This window comes from Pithys albifrons, chromosome 27, assembly GCF_047495875.1.
Source record: "Pithys albifrons albifrons isolate INPA30051 chromosome 27, PitAlb_v1, whole genome shotgun sequence".
Classification (NCBI taxonomy): domain Eukaryota; kingdom Metazoa; phylum Chordata; class Aves; order Passeriformes; family Thamnophilidae; genus Pithys; species Pithys albifrons.
Genome location: NC_092484.1, coordinates 2,611,344 through 2,628,838, shown reverse-complemented (window position 1 = coordinate 2,628,838; position 17,495 = coordinate 2,611,344). Strand labels below are relative to the sequence as shown.

Below are 17,495 nucleotides of genomic sequence, written 5' to 3'. Positions count from 1 at the left end.
ATGGGGACACAGGGATGGAGACACGGGGACAGGGGGACACGGGGACAGGGACACGGGACAAGGACACGGGGACAGGGACACGGGACAGGGGGACACAAGGACAGGGGGACACAGGGACAGGGGGACAGGGACACCGGGACAGAGGCACAGGGACATGGGGACACAAGGGCCGGGGGAACATGGGGGCAGAGACACAGAGGGACAGGGACATGGGGACAGAGGGACAGGGACACGGGGACGGGGACACAGGGAGAGGGACAGGGGGACACACAGGGACACGGGGACAGGGGACACAGGGACAGGGGGACAGGGACATACAGGGACGGGGACACACGGGGACACTGGGACATGGTAACAGAGGGACATGGGGACGGGGGACACAGGGATGGGGACGGGGACAGGGACACGGGGCACAGGGACATGGGGACACGGGGACAAGGGGACACAGGGACGGGGACACGGGGATAGGGGGACACACAGGGACAGGGAGACACAGGGACGGGGGGACACGGGGACAGGACGGGGAAACGGGGACAGGGGGACATGGACACGAGGACAGGGGGACACACAGGGACATCCAGGGACATCCAGGGACACAGGGTGTGTGGTGGCAGCAGGTGGCACTGTCGCCTCAGCCATGGCCTGGTCCTTCCCCACGTTGGGTACCCGCAGGCGCTGCCAGTCTGGGGACATTTGGGCGCTTCCAGACGTGCCACCCGGAGCCGGGCAGGGGGGGTTGGGGACACTCAGGGGGCTTTGGGGACACTGGGGGGGGTTTGGGGACACCCAGTCGGCTTTGGGGACACTCGGGGGGATTTGGGGACACTCAGGGGAGCTTTGGGGACACGCAGGGAGGTTTTGGGGACACCCAGGAGGGTTTGGGGACAGTCAGGGGGGGCTTTGGGAACACTCAGTCGGCTTTGGGGACACTCAGGGGGCATTGGGGACACTCGGGGGGGGTTTGGGGACACCCAGGAGGGTTTGGGGACAGTCACGGGGGGCTTTGGGAACACTCAGGGGGGCTTTGGGGACATCCGGGGGGGCTTTGAGGACACTCGGGGGCTTTGGGGACACTCGGGGTGATTTGGGGACACTCAGTCGGCTTTGGGGACACTCAGGGGGCATTGGGGACACTCGGGGGGGTTTGCGGACAGCCAGGGGGGTTTGGGGACACCCGGGGGAGCTTTGGGGACACTCAGGGGGCTTTGAGGACACTCGGGGGGATTTGGGGACACTCGGGGGGATTTGGGGACACCCAGGAGGGTTTGGGGACAGTCACGGGGGGCTTTGGGAACACTCAGGGGGGCTTTGGGGACACTCGGGGGCTTTGGGGACACTCGGGGGGGTTTGCGGACAGCCAGGGGGGTTTGGGGACACCCGGGGGAGCTCTGGGGACACTCAGGGGGCTTTGGGGACACCCAGGAGGGCTTGGGGACAGTCACGGGGGGCTTTGGGAACACTCAGGGGGGCTTTGGGGACACTCGGGGGCTTTGGGGACACTCGGGGGGCTTTGGGGACACTCGGGGGGATTTGGGGACACTCGAGGGCTTTGGGGACACTCGGGGGCTTTGGGGACACTCAGGACAATCCAAGCAGCAGCTTTTGGGTGGCACCAACTCCAAGTCACCTCTTTATTCCAAACCCAGCCCAGGCTGGGCATGAGGATGCCCACAATGATGCCCACGATGATGCCCATGAGGATGCCCACGATGTCCACGATGATGCCCATGGGGATGCCCACAATGATGCCCACGATGATGCCCATGAGGATGCCCACAATGATGCCCACGATGATGCCCATGAGGATGCCCACGATGTCCACGATGATGCCCATGGGGATGTCCACGATGATGCCCACAATGATGTCCACGATGATGCCCATGAGGATGCCCACAATGATGCCCATGAGGATGCCCACAATGATGTCCACGATGATGCCCATGAGGATGCCCACAATGATGCCCACGATGATGCCAAGGAGCCCTGACCCAGCTGGGCAGAGCAGAGACCCCACAAACCCCCCCCAGCTGGTGGGGGCAAACAGCAGGCAGGGCACACCCCACAGCCCACGCTGGCACCTCGAGGTGCCACCCTGTGCCAGGTCCCACCACGTCCTGTGCCCAGTGTGGGCCACCTGGGCTGGCAGGAGGTGCTGCCCACAGGGGTGGGGTGTGCCCACAGTGGGTCAGGGGTGTGCCCACAGTGGGTCAGGAGCGGGCACAGGGGCTGCAGGGGGTGGCACCAGGCACGGTGGTGATGGGTGGCAGGAGCAGGCGATGCCCACCCTGACCTGGGCACAACACCCATCCTGCCCAAAGCTGGCAGAGGAAATACCCGCCCTGTGTCCACCAGCACGTGCCAAAGGGGCAAACCAGCCAAGGCAGCAGCAGCTGGGCACCCACTGTGCCCCCTGGCACGGCCCAGTTGGCACCAGTCAGGACGATGCCAGGTACTGGTGGAAGTAGAGGCCGAAGAGGCTGGTGATGACCTGGCATAGTGCCACCCACCAGGTGAGGAAGGAGAAGAGCCCCCTGAAGAAGGGGGGGGTGAAGATGCCCTCCAGGATGCCCGTGAGCTGCTGCACCACCACCTGCACGTCCTCGCTGTCGGCGCTGGCAGTGCCCGCTGGCACCGCCGGGGGCACGGGGGGTGGCTCCGGGTACAGCCCCCAGGAGTGGTGCCCTGTGGGACAGAGGGCACAGGGATGTGGGTGGGGGTCCCTGAGCTGCAGCCTCAGCCCCCTGGCACAGCCCAGCTGTGGGCACTGGGGTTGTGCCAACTGCAAACCGTGGGCATCACAGAAGAGAATAATCACCATGCTCTGAGCTGGACCCCCAAGGACCATCCTGGCACTGCCCAGGACACCCCAACAGTGCCACCCTGTGCCCCAGATCATCCAAACACTCCTGGAGCTCTGGCAGTGCCCCAGCTGTGCCCACTGCCCTGGGGAGCCTGGTCAGTGCCCACCACCCTCTGGGGGAAGAGCCTTTCCCTGAGATCCATGCCAGGCCCTGGCACAGCATTCCCTGAGCTCCATGCCAACCCCCTGGCACAGCATTCCCTGAGCTCCATGCCAGGCCCTGGCACAGCATTCCCTGAGCTCCATCCTGACCTCCCCTGGCACAGCATCCCCTGAGCTCCATGCCAACCCCCTGGCACAACTCCAGCTGTTCCCTGAGCTCCCATGCCAACCTCCCTGGCACAGCATTCCCTGAGCTCCATCCCAGCCCCTGGCACAGCATTCCCTGAGCTCCATGCCAATCCCCTGGCACAGCATTCCCTGAGCTCCATCCTGACCTCCCCTGGCACAGCATTCCCTGAGCTCCATCCTGATCCCCCTGGCACAGCATTCCCTGAGCTCCCATGCCAACCCCCTGGCACAGCATTCCCTGAGCTCCATCCCAACCCCTGGCACAGCATTCCCTGAGCTCCATCCTGATCCCCCTGGCACAGCATTCCCTGAGCTCCCATGCCAACCCCCTGGCACAGCATTCCCTGAGCTCCATCCTGACCCCCCCTGCCACAGCATTCCCTGAGCTCCATCCCAACCCCTGGCACAGCATTCCCTGAGCTCCATGCCAACCCCCTGGCACAGCATCCCCTGAGCTCCATGCCAACCCCCTGGCACAACTCCAGCTGTTCCCTGAGCTCCCATGCCAACCTCCCTGGCACAGCATTCCCTGAGCTCCATCCCAGCCCCTGGCACAGCATTCCCTGAGCTCCATGCCAATCCCCTGGCACAGCATTCCCTGAGCTCCATCCTGACCACCCCTGGCACAGCATTCCCTGAGCTCCATCCCAGCCCTGGCACAGCATTCCCTGAGCTCCATCCCAACGTCCCTGGCACATCTTCATGCCATTCCCTGAACTCCATGCCAACCCCCTGGCACATCTTCACGCCAGGGTTGGTGCTGCCCCTCCTGTGCCCCTTGTGAAGGTTTTGCAGCCACCTATGAGGGTCTGTGGGCACCACCTGGGTGCCGGTGGCACCCCCACACCCTGCAGGTGCCCCCCTGTGCCCCCCATGCCACCCTCCAGGGGCTCACCCAGCGTCTTGAGGAGCAGAGTGCAGTGCAGGGTGAGGGCGATGGGCACCACGTACTGCAGGGTGACCACGGGCACGTAGCAGAAGATCCTGGTGATCTGTGGGCAGAGCGGGCACCGCTCAGGGCATGGGGCACAGCGCCGTGCCCACCCCCCCGTGCCCCATGCCAACCTTCTGCTGGATCTCCAGGGCTGGGATCCGTCCTGCCTCCCTCCTCAGCTGCTCCACCCAGCGCTCTGCCAGCCCCAGGTAGGCCTGGAGGTGCCAACGGGTGCCCAGCAGGCGCAGCAGGCACAGCCCCACGATGGCCCAGAGCCGGGCGGTGTCGTAGCCAGAGTCTGACAGGCTGTGGGCACAGGGGGCACGGGGGGCACAGGGGGGTCAGGGGCATCTGGGGGGCAAAGTCTGACAGGCTGTGGGCACAGGGGGCACAGGGGGTGTGAGGGGCATCCTGGGCATCTGGGGGGGGGGCAGAGTCTGACAGGCTGTGGGCACAGGGGGCACAGGGGGGGTCAGGGGCATCTGGGGGGCAGTCTGACAGGCTGTGGGCATAGGGGGCATCCTGGGCATCTGGGGGGGCAGAGAGTGACAGGCTGTGGGCACAGGGGGCACAGGGGGTGTGAGGGGCATCCTGGGCATCTGGGGGGCAAAGTCTGACAGGCTGTGGGCACAGGGGGCACAGGGGGGTCAGGGGCATCTGGGGGGGGCAGAGTGTGACAGGCTGTGGGCACAGGGGGCACAGGGGGTGTGAGGGGCATCCTGGGCATCTGGGGGGCAAAGTCTGACAGGCTGTGGGCACAGGGGGCACAGGGGAGTCAGGGGCATCTGGGGGGGGGCAGAGTGTGACAGGCTGTGGGCACAGGGGGGGGTCAGGGGCATCCTGGGGGGCAGAGTGTGACAGGCTGTGGGCACAGGGGGGGTCAGGGGCATCCTGGGCATCTGGGGAGCAGAGTTCGACAGGCTGTGGGCACAGGGGGCATCCTGGGGGGCAGAGTCTGACAGGCTGTGGGCACAGGGGGCACAGGGGGGGTCAGGGGCATTTGGGGGGCACAGGGGGGGTCAGGGGCATCCTGGGGGGCAGAGTGTGACAGGCTGTGGGCACAGGGGGGGCTCTCAGGGGCATCCTGGGCACCAGAGCTCCTGGCAGGGTGTGTTGGCACAGGGGGGTGGCATCTGTGCCCCACTCACATCTGCACTGTGTCCTTGCCCAGGGGGGCACGGAGCAGGAAGTCCCTGGAGATGGGTCTGACCCACATCACCACCACCAGCACCGGTGCCAGGAAACCCACGTGGAGCAGCACCCTGTGGAGGTGCCACCTGAGACCCCCAGGGCACTGGGGAGGTGCCACCTGAGACTTCCCCCCAGGACCCTGTGGAGGTGCCACCTGAGACCCCCAGGGCACTGGGGAGGTGCCACCAGACCCCCCAGGGCACTGGGGAGGTGCCACCTGAAACGCCTCAGGACCCTGTGGAGGTGCCACCTGAGACCCCCCGGGGCACTGTGGAGGTGCCACCTGAGACCCCCCAAGACCCTGTGAAGGTGCCACCAGAGACCCCCAGGGCACTGTGGAGGTGCCACCAGACCCCCTGGGACCATGTGCAGGTGGCACCAGACCCCCCAGGACCCTGTGGAGGTGCCACCTGAGACCCCTCCAGGCCACCCACGTGGAGGTGCCCCCATAGACCCCCCAGGACCTCATGCAGGTGCCACCAGAGACCCCCAGGTCATTGTGGAGGTGCCACCAGACCCCCCAGGACCTCATGGAGGTGCCACCAGACCCGCCAGGACCCTGCGGAGGTGCCACCAGAGGCCCCTGTGCCCCCAGTGCCCCGTCCCCTCCATCCCAGCCAATTCTCACCCTCCCACCACCAACCCCCTGCCCCCTTCCCCACCCCAGGTCACCCAACTGTGCCAGGGGTCTGTCAGCTGCCATCCTGAGGGCATCCAGGTGTGTCTGTGCCAGGCGCAGCCCCGGGAAGGTCAGGCAGGCGCCCAGGAAGGAGCAGAGGGCAACCAGTGCCAGCTTGAATGCCAGTTTGGCCAGGGGCAGCCTGTGGGGGGCACAAGGGACAGCTGGGGGAGGGGGGGGCTGTGTTGCCACCCCAGACCTCCAGAAACCCCCCACAAAAACCCCCGTGCCCATCTGTGCCAAGGTGCCAACTCACGTCCACTGCCAGCCCCGAGGCTTCAGGATGGGCTCCAGGTTGGTGGTGACGGCGGCCAGGCCTGTGGGGAGGGACCCCCATGGGTGGGGAGGGACCCCCTGAGCGGCAGGGACACCCATGGGTGGGGAGGGACTCCCTTGAGTGGGCAGGGACACCCTTGGGTGGGCAGGGACACCCATGAGTGGGGAGGGACCCCCTGAATGGGCAGGGACCCCCTGAGCAGGGAGGGACACCCATGGGTGGGGAGGGACCCCCTGAGAGGGGAGGGACCCCCATGGGTGGGGAGGGACACTCTGAGAGTGGAGGGACCCCCTGTGTGGGCAGGGACACCCTTGGGTGGGGAGGGACCCTTTGAGTGGGCAAGGACCCCCATGGGTGGGGAGGGAGCCTCTGAGTGGGGAGGAACCCCCTGAATGGGCTGAGATCCTCTGAGAGGAGAGGGACCCCCATGGGTGGGGAGGGACCCCCTGAATGGGCAGGGACACCCTTGGGTGGGGAGGGACCCCCTGAGTGGGGAGGGACCCCCTGAGTGGGCAGGGACACCCTGGGTGGGGAGGGACCCCCACGGGTGGGGAGGGACCCCCTGAGTGGGGAGGGACACCCATGGGTGGGGAGGGACCCCCTGAGAGAGGAGGGACCCCCTGAGTGGGCAGGGATCCCCTGAGTGGGGAGGAACCCCCTGAGTGGGGAGGGACACCCATGGGTGGGGAGGGACCCCCTGAATGGGCAGGGACCCCCTGAGTGGGGAGGGACCCCCACGGGTGGGGAGGGACCCCCTGAGTGGAGAGAGACCCCCTGAGTGGAGAGAGACCCCCTGAGTGGGGAGGGATCCCCTGAGTGGGGAGGAACCCCCTGAGTGGGGAGGGACCCCCTGAGTGGAGAGAGACCCCCTGAGTGGGGAGGAACCCCCTGAGTGGGGAGGGACCCCCTGAGTGGGGAGGGATCCCCTGAGTGGGGAGGGATCCCCTGAGTGGGGAGGGACCCCCGTGGGTGGGGAGGGACCCCCATGGGTGGGGAGGGACCCCCTGAGAGAGGAGGGAACCCCTGAGTGGGCAGGGACACCCTGGGTGGGGAGGGACCCCCACGGGTGGGGAGGGACCCCCTGAGTGGGGAGGGACACCCATGGGTGGGGAGGGACACCCATGGGTGGGGTGTGACCCCTATAAAGTGGGGTGTGACCCACATAACTGGGTGTGACCCCCATAACTGGGTGTCCCCCCCACGTGAGGTGCCTGCACCCCCCAGAGCCCCCTCCCCACCCCTCCCCCCGTGCCCCACCCCCCACCTGAGTCGAGGCCAAACTCCAGCAGGTCCTCCCGGACCACCAGGACCACCATGGCGAGGAGGAGGAAGAGGAAGGCGAAGGTGAGACAGACCGAGCGCTCCCCGCCCTCCTGCGAGCGGAAATAATGGCCCAGCACGGTGAGAAACACCTTCCTGGGGGGGTCAAGGAAACCTGGGGGGCTCGGGGGGACCCCCAACCCTGAGGTCCTTTGAGGGACCCCCCAACCCTGGGACAAGGGGAGGCTGTAAAGGAAACCCTGAGGGGCTTGGGGGACCCCCAAACTGGGGAGATGGGGCCTGTCAAGGGGGTTTGGGGGACCCCAATCTGGGGGTGAGGGGGGGCTGCCAAGGGGTTTTGGGGACCCCCAGCCCTGGGACAAGGGGGGGCTGTCACAGAAACCCTGAGGGGCTCTGGGGACCCCCAAACTGGGGAGAGGGGGGGCTGTCAAGGGGGTTTGGGGGACCCCAATCTGGGGGTGAGGGGGGGCTGCCAAGGGGTTTTGGGGATCCCCAGCCCTGGGACAAGGGGGGGCTGTCACAGAAACCCTGAGGGGCTCTGGGGACCCCCAAACTGGGGAGAGGGGGGGCTGTCAAGGGGGCTTGGGGGACCCCCAATCTGGGGGTCAGGGGGGCTGCCAAGGGGTTTTGGGGATCCCCAGCCCTGGGACAAGGGGGGGCTGTCACAGAAACGCTGAGGGGCTCTGGGGACCCCCAAACTGGGGAGAGGGGGGGCTGTCAAGGGGTTTTGGGAGACCCCCAATCTGGGGGTCAGGGGGGCTGTCAAGGGGTTTTGGGGGACCCCCAACCCCAGGGAGAGGGGGGGGCTGCCAAGGAAATCTGGGGGGCTCTGGGGGACCCCCAACCCTGAAGGTCTTTGGGGGACCCCAAAGCCCCGGGGAGAGGGGGGGCTGTCAAGGAAATTCTGGGGGGCTTTGGGGACCCCCAATCTGGGGGTGAGGGGGGGGCTGTCAAGGGGTTTTGGGGACCCCCAACCCTGTAACAAGGGGAGACTGTCAAAGAAACCCTGAGGGGCTTTGGGGGTCCCCTGTCAAGGAAACCAGGGGGTTTGGGGGACCCCCAATCTGGGGGTGAGGGGGGGCTGGCAAGAGGTTTTGGGGACCCCCAACCCTGGGGTGAGGGGGGGCTGGCAAGGAAACCCTGGGGGGCTCTCAAGACCCCCAACCCTGAGGTCCTTTGAGGGACCCCCAACCTTGGGACAACAGGAGGCTGTCAAGGAAACCCTGAGGGGCTTTGGGGACCCCCAATCTGGGGGTCAGGGGGGCTGTCAAGGGGCTCCGGGGGACCCCTAATCCCAGGGAGAGGGGGGGCTGTCAAGGAAACCCTGAGGGGCTTTGGGGGTCCCCTGTCAAGGAAATCAGGGGGTTTGGGGGACCCCCAACCCTGGGGTGAGGGGGGGCTGGCAAGGAAACCCTGGGGGGCTCTGCGGACCCCCAACCTTGAGGTCCTTTGAGGGACCCCCAACCCTGGGACAAGGGGACCCTGTCAAGGAAACCCTGGGGGGTATTGGGGACCCCCAACCCTGGGACAAGGAGAGGCTGTCAAGCAAACCCTGAAGGCCTCTGGGGGACCCCCAGTCACCCTGGAGGAGCAGGAGCCACCTGTAGAAGGTGGGACACCTTGAGCCAGTAGAATGTTCCCATGGTGACCTGAGTAACCAGTGGCTTGTTGGGCACAAGAGGAGATAAAAGGTGAAGCTGGAACCAAAACTAAAGTTCTAAGCTCTTTGTTCAACCTTTCTGATGTTGCTTTGCCTGATCCTCTTCTGACCATCATTAACTCAACCCTACAATGGTGACCCCCCAGTAATGGATGAGGGAATGGATCTTGAACAGTTCAAGGTGGAAAGAGGAGCAGTTTGGAGTCACCCTTGAGGAGCAGGAGCCACCTGTGGAAGGTGGGACACCTTTAACTAGTAAAATGTTCCCATGGTGACCTGACCCACGGTGTGATGGCTTGTTGGGTACAAGAGGAGAAAAAAGGTGAAGCTGTAACTAAAGTTCTAACCCTTCTGATGTTTCTGTGCCTGATCCTCTTCTGACCCTCATTAACTCAACCCTACAATGGTGACCCCCCCAGTAATGGATGAGGGAATTGATCTTGGACAGTTCAAGGTGGAAAGAGGAGCAGTTTGGAGTCACCCTTGAGGAGCAGAGAGGGAAGGTGGGACACCTTGAGCCAGTAGAATGTTCCCATGGTGACCTGACCCATGGTGTGGTGGCTTGTTGGGCACAAGAGGAGATAAAAAGTGAAGCTGTAACTAGAAATAAAGTTCTAAGCTCTTTGTTCAGCCCTTCTGATGTTGCTTTGCCTGGTCCTCTTCTGACCATCCTTAACTCACCCCTACAGGTGGTGGGTCCCCTCCCCTGCCCTCACAGGACCTCCCTGGTGGGGGCTGGCAGTGCCCCCCAGAGCCCAGGAGAAGGATACACTGAGAAGAAGATGCTGAGGAGGCACCAGAGCAGCCCCAGGTTGGTCTCCCGGGCCGGGTTGGCCACACTGTAATAGCCCTCGGTGAGGACGTAGACGATGGTGGAGTAGAGGGCAAAGTCCACAAACCACTGGTAGTCCACGAAGTACCTGAGAACTGGGGGGCACAGAGACCCCTCACCATGCTGGGGGGGCACACAGAGACCCCTCACCATGCTGGGGGGGCACACAGGGAGCCCTCACCATGCTGGGGGGGCACACAGGGACCCCTCACCATGCTGGGGGGGCACACAGGGACCCCTCACCATGCTGGGGGGGCACACAGGGAGCCCTCACCATGCTGGGGGGGCACACAGGGACCCCTCACCATGCTGGGGGGGCACACAGGGAGCCCTCAGCAATGGGGGGCACAGCACTGGGGGGCACAGGGACCCCTCAGCACTGGGGGGCACAGAGACCCCTCACCATGCTGGGGGGGCACACAGGGACCCCTCACCATGCTGGGGGGGCACACAGGGACCCCTCAGCAATGGGGGGCACAGCACTGGGGGGCACAGAGACCCCTCACCATGCTGGGGGGGCACACAGGGACCCCTCACCATGCTGGGGGTACCCACAGGGACCTCTCACCATGCTGGGGGTACCCACAGGGACCCCTCACCATGCTGGGGGGGCACACAGGGAGCCCTCACCATGCTGGGGGTACCCACAGGGACCTCTCACCATGCTGGGGGTGCCCACAGGGACCCCTCACCATGCTGGGGGTACCCACAGGGACCCCTCACCATGCTGGGGGGGCACACAGGGAGCCCTCACCATGCTGGGGGGGCACACAGGGACCCCTCACCATGCTGGGGGGGCACACAGGGAGCCCTCAGCAATGGGGGGCACAGCACTGGGGGGCACAGGGACCCCTCAGCACTGGGGGGCACAGAGACCCCTCACCATGCTGGGGGGGCACACAGGGACCCCTCACCATGCTGGGGGGGCACACAGGGAGCCCTCACCATGCTGGGGGTACCCACAGGAACCCCTCACCATGCTGGGGGTGCCCACAGGGAGCCCTCACTAATGGGGGGCACAGCACTGGGGGGCACAGGGACCCCTCAGCACTGGGGGGCACAGAGACCCCTCACCATGCTGGGGGTACCCACAGGGACCCCTCACCATGCTGGGGGTGCCCACAGGGACCCCTCACCATGCTGGGGGGGCACACAGGGACCCCTCACCATGCTGGGGGTACCCACAGGGACCTCTCACCATGCTGGGGGTGCCCACAGGGACCCCTCACCATGCTGGGGGTACCCACAGGGACCCCTCACCATGCTGGGGGGGCACACAGGGAGCCCTCACCATGCTGGGGGGGCACACAGGGAGCCCTCAGCAATGGGGGGCACAGCACTGGGGGGCACAGGGACCCCTCAGCACTGGGGGGCACAGAGACCCCTCACCATGCTGGGGGGGCACACAGGGAGCCCTCACCATGCTGGGGGTACCCACAGGGACCCCTCACCATGCTGGGGGTGCCCACAGGGACCCCTCACCATGCTGGGGGTGCCCACAGGGACCCCTCACCATGCTGGGGGTGCCCACAGGGACCCCTCACCATGCTGGGGGTACCCACAGGGACCTCTCACCATGCTGGGGGTGCCCACAGGGAGCCCTCACCATGCTGGGGGTGCACACAGGGACCCCTCACCATGCTGGGGGGGCACACAGGGAGCCCTCAGCAATGGGGGGCACATCACTGGGGGGCACAGGGACCCCTCAGCACTGGGGGGCACAGAGACCCCTCACCATGCTGGGGGGGCACACAGGGACCCCTCAGCAATGGGGGGCACAGCACTGGGGGGCACAGAGACCCCTCACCATGCTGGGGGGGCACACAGGGAGCCCTCACCATGCTGGGGGGGCACACAGGGACCCCTCACCATGCTGGGGGTACCCACAGGGACCCCTCACCATGCTGGGGGGGCACACAGGGAGCCCTCAGCAATGGGGGGCACAGGGACCCCTCAGCACTGAGGGACACAGAGACCCCTCACCATGCTGGGGGTGCACACAGGGACCCCTCACCATGCTGGGGGTACCCACAGGGACCTCTCACCATGCTGGGGGGGCACACAGGGACCCCTCACCATGCTGGGGGTACCCACAGGGACCTCTCACCATGCTGGGGGGGCACACAGGGACCCCTCACCATGCTGGGGGTACCCACAGGGACCTCTCACCATGCTGGGGGGGCACACAGGGACCTCTCACCATGCTGGGGGCACCCACAGGAACCCTCTCAGCAATAGGGGGCACCCACAGGGACCCCTCAGCATTGTGGGGGCACAGAGACCCCTGAGCACTGGGGGGGCACAGGGACCCCTCAGCATTGTGGGGGCACAGAGACCCCTCAGCACTGGGGGGGGGCACACAGGGAACCCCCAGCAATGGGGGCACAGCATGGGGTGCCCACAGGGACCCCCCAGCAATGGGGGCACCCACAGGGACCCCGAGCACTGGAGGGGCACCCACAGGGACCCCCCAGCAATGGGGGCACCCACAGTGATCCCCCAGCAATGGGGGCACCCACAGGGACCCCGAGCACCGGAGGGGCACCCACAGAGACCCCTCAGCACTGGGGGCACAGAGGGCTCCCTGAGCACACCGGGGGTGCCCACAGGGGGTCCCTGAGGGCAGGGCAGGGTGGGTGGGCACTCACCCAGGGCATCCACAGCAGTGATGGGCGCCGTGTCCAGGCGCAGGGCGATGTCCCTTGGCACCGACAGGGGCTTGTCCTCCACCACTCCATTCACCCTCCTGCAGGGGACACCACGGGCTGGGTGGTCCCCTGGGTGCCACAGTGCCCTCCTTGCCACCAGCCCCTGCCCACCGTGCCCAAATGCCACCCCCAGCCCCTGCTCACCTGTCCCTCCTGCCCTTGGGGCGCTGCTTCCCGGCCAGGGCACAGAGCTCCTCGTCCGAGGGGTGTTTGTAGCGGTACAGGCTGGCATGGAGGGGGCAAGGGGGGTCTCAGCGGTGCCAGGGGTGCCCCCAAACCCCCCCCCAGGGAGGGGCAGGGCCTGTACCTGCCGTTGCAGAGCAGCCAGCGGGCGAAGGAGCAGTGTGGTGCCATCCTCTGCAGCAGGGTGGCAGCCAGCAGGGTCACCAGCACCTGTACCCCCAGCACCGCCTGTGCCAGGGGGGGACACTGCAGGGTCACCCCGGGGTGCCACGGTGGGGGGGGGGACACTGCGGGGTCACCCCGGGGTGCCACGGTGGGGGGGGGCAACACTGGGGGGTCACCCTGGGGTGCCACACATGGAGGGGACACTGGGGGTGGTCACCCTGGGGTGCCACAGGTGGGGGGAACACTGGGGGGTCACCCTGGGGTGGGGTGGACACTGCGGGGTCACCCTGGGGTGCCACAGGTGGGGGGCCACAATGGGGGGTCACCCCAGGGTGCCACAGATGGGGGGGGCGACACTGGGGGGTCACCCCGGGGTGCCACACATGGGGGGGACATAGGGGAGAGTCACCCTGGGGTGCCACAGGTTGGGGGGGGGGGGACACTGGAGGGTCACCCTGGGGTGCCACAGATGGGGGGGGGGGGGACACACTGGGGGCTCACCCCGGGGTGCCACAAGTTGGGGGGGAGGACACTGGAGGGTCACCCTGGGGTGCCACAGATGGGGGGGACACTGGGGGGTCACCCCGGGGTGGGCGGGACACTGAGGGGGTCACCCTGGGGTGCCACAGGTGGGGGGGCACCAGGGGGTCACCCTGGGGTGCCACAGATGGAGGGGTACAGTGGGGTGGTCCCCCTGAGTGTGCCACCCCCTGGGAACCCCCCCGAGTGTGCCACCCCCTGAGTGTGCCATCCCCTGGGACCCCCTGGATGTGCCACCCCCTGAGTGTGCCACCCCCTGGGACCCCCTGGCTGTGCCACCCTGGCCATGCACCCCTGACCCTGCCAGGAACCCCCCCCAGGCAAAGACACCCCCCCCCCCAAAGGTTGGCACATTTTGGGCAGGGACCCTCCAGATGTGCAACCCCCCAGGATGGGACCCCCCCTGTGGGCATGGACCCCCCACTCAGCAAGGCCCTCCTGGCCATGGAACCCCCCTGGCACACCCTGGGCATGGACCCCCCTGGCATGGAACCCCTGGCTCATGTGCCCAGCTGGGCAGGGCCCCCCTGGGCATGGACCCCCCGGGCATGGACACCCCTGGGCAGGGACCCCCCGACCATGCCCACCCCTGGCTCATGTGCCCACCTGGGCAGGGACCCCCCCGGGCAGGGACCCCCCGGCCATGCCCACCCCTGGCTCATGTGCCCACCTGGGCATGGACCCCCCCTGGGCAGGGACCCCCCAACCACTGATACCCCCGAGAGACCCCCGAGCCGGGACCCCCTCAGGGCCGCCCCCCGGCCCGTGCCCCCTCCCTGCCAGCCCGGCCATGCCCTCGCAGCCCCTGCCCAGCCCAGCCCTGCCCGGCCGTGCCCCCTCAGCCCTGCCCGGCCCGTGCCCACCATGGCGGGGTCAGCTCAAAGGCGGCCGCAGGAAGGGCCGCCCGGCCCCGCCCCCTCCGCCGCTCCAGCCAATCCGCCGCCGTCATCCCTTTGACTGGCAGCTGATCAGCCAATGGAGAGGCCGCTGAGGGCGGAGGGGGCGGGCTCTGTTTGGCGCGGGGCCCCCGCGGCTCCGAGGGCCGCAGGTTCGAGTCCCGACCCTGCCCTGTCCGGGGTGCCAGTCCCTGCCCCGGGTGCCAGTCCCTGCCCTGGGTGCCAGTCCCTGCCCTGAGTGCCAGTCCCTGCCCCGGGTGCCAGTCCCTGCCCTGAGTGCCAGTCCCTGTCCGGGGTGCCAGTCCTTGCCCTGGATGCCAGTCCCTGTCCGGGGTGCAAGCCCCTGCCCTGGTTGCCAGTCCCTCCCTTCCCTGGGTGCCAGTCCCTGCTCTGCCCTGGCCTGGGTGCCAGTCCCTCACTGCCTGGGTGCCAGTCCTTGCCATTGGTGCCAATCCCTCTCTGCCTGGGTGTCAGTCCCTGCCCTGGGTGCCAGTCCCTGCCCTGGGTATCAGGCCCTGCCCTGCCCTGAGTGCCAGACCCTTCCCTGGGTTCCATTCCCTCTCTGCCTGGGTGCCAGTCCTTGTTCTGCCCTGGGTGCCAGTCCCTTCCCTGCCCTGTGTGCCAGACCCTCTCTGCCTGGGTGCCAATCCCTGCCCTGGGTGCCAGTCCCTCTCTGCCTGGGTGCCAGTCCTTGCCCTGGGTTCCAGTCCCTGCTCTGGGTGTCAGTCCCTGACCTGCCCTGGGTGCCAGTCCCTGCCCTGCCCTGGGTGCCAGTCCCTCTTTGCCTGGGTGCCATTCCCTTTCTGCCTGGGTTTCAGTCCTTGCCCTGCCCTGGGTGCCAATCCCTGCCCTGGGTGCCAATCCCTGCCCTGGATGCCAGTGTAAAATCAACCCTCAAAGGGGCTTTTGTGTCCCTGGAGGTGGGAGGAGGGGCCGGGGGTGCCCCCACCGTGCCCTCCTTCCTCTGGTGGGCAGGGGGTGCCCCCACAGTGCCCTCCTCTCTCTGGCGGGGCTGGGGGTCCCCCCACCATCCATCGCCCACCGTGCCCAGCATGGGGGGCACACCGAGGGCTGCGTGCCCAGGGGGTTCGGGGATGGTTTGGGGGGCTCTGGGGGCACCAGGACATGGAGACAGCAAAGGCTGCTCCCCTGGTACCTGGCATGGCTGGCACAGGAGGGATTGGGTCACTTTGGGCGAACTGGGGGCATTTGGGGCATCACAAATGCCCGCGGTGATGGAGGGGCTGCCCAGCATGGGGGGCACCCCGAGCGCTGCGTGCCCAGGATGCCCTGGGGTGCCTGTCGAAGGGGCGGGATGTGCCAACCCCCAAACGTGGGCACCCCAACCCTCGGGGATGCCCCGGGCACGGGCGGAAGCGACATCTAGTGGGAAACACATCCCGTCGCCAGGGATGCCACCTCCATGGCAACCCTCTGGGAATCCTGGCACCCTGCCTGGCACGGGGGCACCCACCAGCACCTGCAGAGACCCCGAGAGGGTGAGGGGGTGCCCCTTGCAGGGCAGGGCTGGCACAGCCCTCAGTGCCCCCCCCCCCCCCCAGCTCAGCTGGATTCTCATAAATCCCACTGGGATGCAGGGCCTGGCACTGGGATGTGGCACCATGGTGGGCATTGATGCCGCTTGCCCATTATCACCCTGGACCAGCTGCACCCAGGCAGAGAGGGAATGGCACCCAGGACAGGGCAGGGATTGGCACCCAGGGCAGGGCAGGGACTGGCACCCAGGGCAGGGACTGGCACCCAGGGCAGGGATTGGCACCCAGGCAGAGAGGGACTGGCACCCAGGACAGGGCAGGGATTGGCACCCAGAGCAGGGCCTGGCACCCAGGGCAGGGATTGGCACCCAGGCAGAGAAGGACTGGCACCCAGGACAGGGCAGGGATTGGCACCCAGAGCAGGGCAGGGACTGGCACCCAGGGCAGGGATTGGCACCCAGGCAGAGAGGGACTGGCACCCAGGACAGGGCAGGGATTGGCACCCAGAGCAGGGCCTGGCACCCAGGGCAGGGATTGGCACCCAGGGCAGGGCAGGGACTGGCACCCAGAGCAGGGCAGGAACTGGCACCCCAGGCAGGGAATGGCACCCAGGGCAGGGCAGGGAGTGGCATCCAGAGCAGGGCAAGGACTGGCACCCAGGGCAGGGACTGGAACCCAGGCAGAGAGGGACTGGCACCCAGGGCAGGGACTGGCACCCAGGGCAGGGACTGGAACCCAGGGCAGGGCAGGGACTGGCACCCAGGGCAGGGACTGGCACCCAGGGCAGGGACTGGAACCCAGGGCAGGGCAGGGACTGGCACCCAGGGCAGGGACTGGCACCCAGGGCAGGGACTGGAACCCAGGGCAGGGCCCACCTCAGGTCCCTGTGTGCCCAACCTGTGCCCATAAGGAGCCCCGTGAATGGCACCCAGAGGAGCCCCCCTGAAGCATCCCTGAAGGTGCTGTGCCAGCTCCGTGGTGCCCACAGGCACCAGGATGGCACAGCCATCCCTGGGGAAGGGTGTCCCGGCCCCTGGAATTGATCCTGGGCACCGTGCCCATCTGCTGCTGGAGGGGCAGAGCTTCAACCTCTGCTTTCATCTCGGGATTTGAGTTTGTGGGCACGGAGTGAGTGGTGGCACCAACAGCACCAGCTGGGGCTGGAGAAATGGGTGAGGTGGGAGCTGGTGGTGCTGGGTGGGTGTTTGTGCCCCTCAGGTCTCTGTGTGCCCAACCTGTGCCCATCAGGAGCCCCGGGGATGGCAGGGTGGGGTCACACCCAGTGCCCAGGGATGGGATGGGGCAAGGCTGAGGTGGCACATGTCCCCACAGTGTCCTGACCCAGGGTACCCCAACCCCAAAGTGGCAGGACATTGTCCCCTGTGCCCATCAGGAGCCCCAGGGATGGCAGGGTGGGGTCACACCCAGTGCCCAGGGATGGTAATGGGGCAGAGGTGGCACATGTCCCTGCAGTGCCCCACAGGGCTGGGCTGCTGCCACCT

The 17,495-nt window shown here is 67.0% G+C and overlaps 1 protein-coding gene across 2 annotated transcripts; it reads right to left on the bottom strand.

Moving 5' to 3' along the window:
- Nucleotides 1–1,600: 1,600 nt before the first annotated feature.
- Nucleotides 1,601–14,525, bottom strand: TMEM161A (transmembrane protein 161A). Of its 2 annotated transcripts, XM_071578272.1 has the most exons (12): nt 14,465–14,525; nt 13,021–13,124; nt 12,858–12,938; nt 12,654–12,751; nt 9,944–10,100; nt 7,497–7,648; nt 6,212–6,272; nt 5,954–6,097; nt 5,234–5,347; nt 4,217–4,391; nt 4,047–4,143; nt 1,601–2,682 (listed from the first exon to the last, which is right to left on the bottom strand). In XM_071578272.1, the coding sequence occupies exons 1-12, from the start codon at nt 14,465–14,467 to the stop codon at nt 2,435–2,437; spliced, it is 1,434 nt and encodes a 477-aa protein (XP_071434373.1). In that variant the 5' UTR covers nt 14,468–14,525; the 3' UTR covers nt 1,601–2,434. The 2 variants fall into 2 exon arrangements, with proteins under 2 accessions (XP_071434373.1, XP_071434374.1); XM_071578273.1 differs by lacking the exons at nt 9,944–10,100; nt 12,654–12,751; nt 12,858–12,938; nt 13,021–13,124; nt 14,465–14,525 and adding an exon at nt 9,115–9,929 and having other exon boundaries at nt 7,497–7,605.
- Between the last annotated feature and the right edge of the window lie 2,970 nt (nt 14,526–17,495).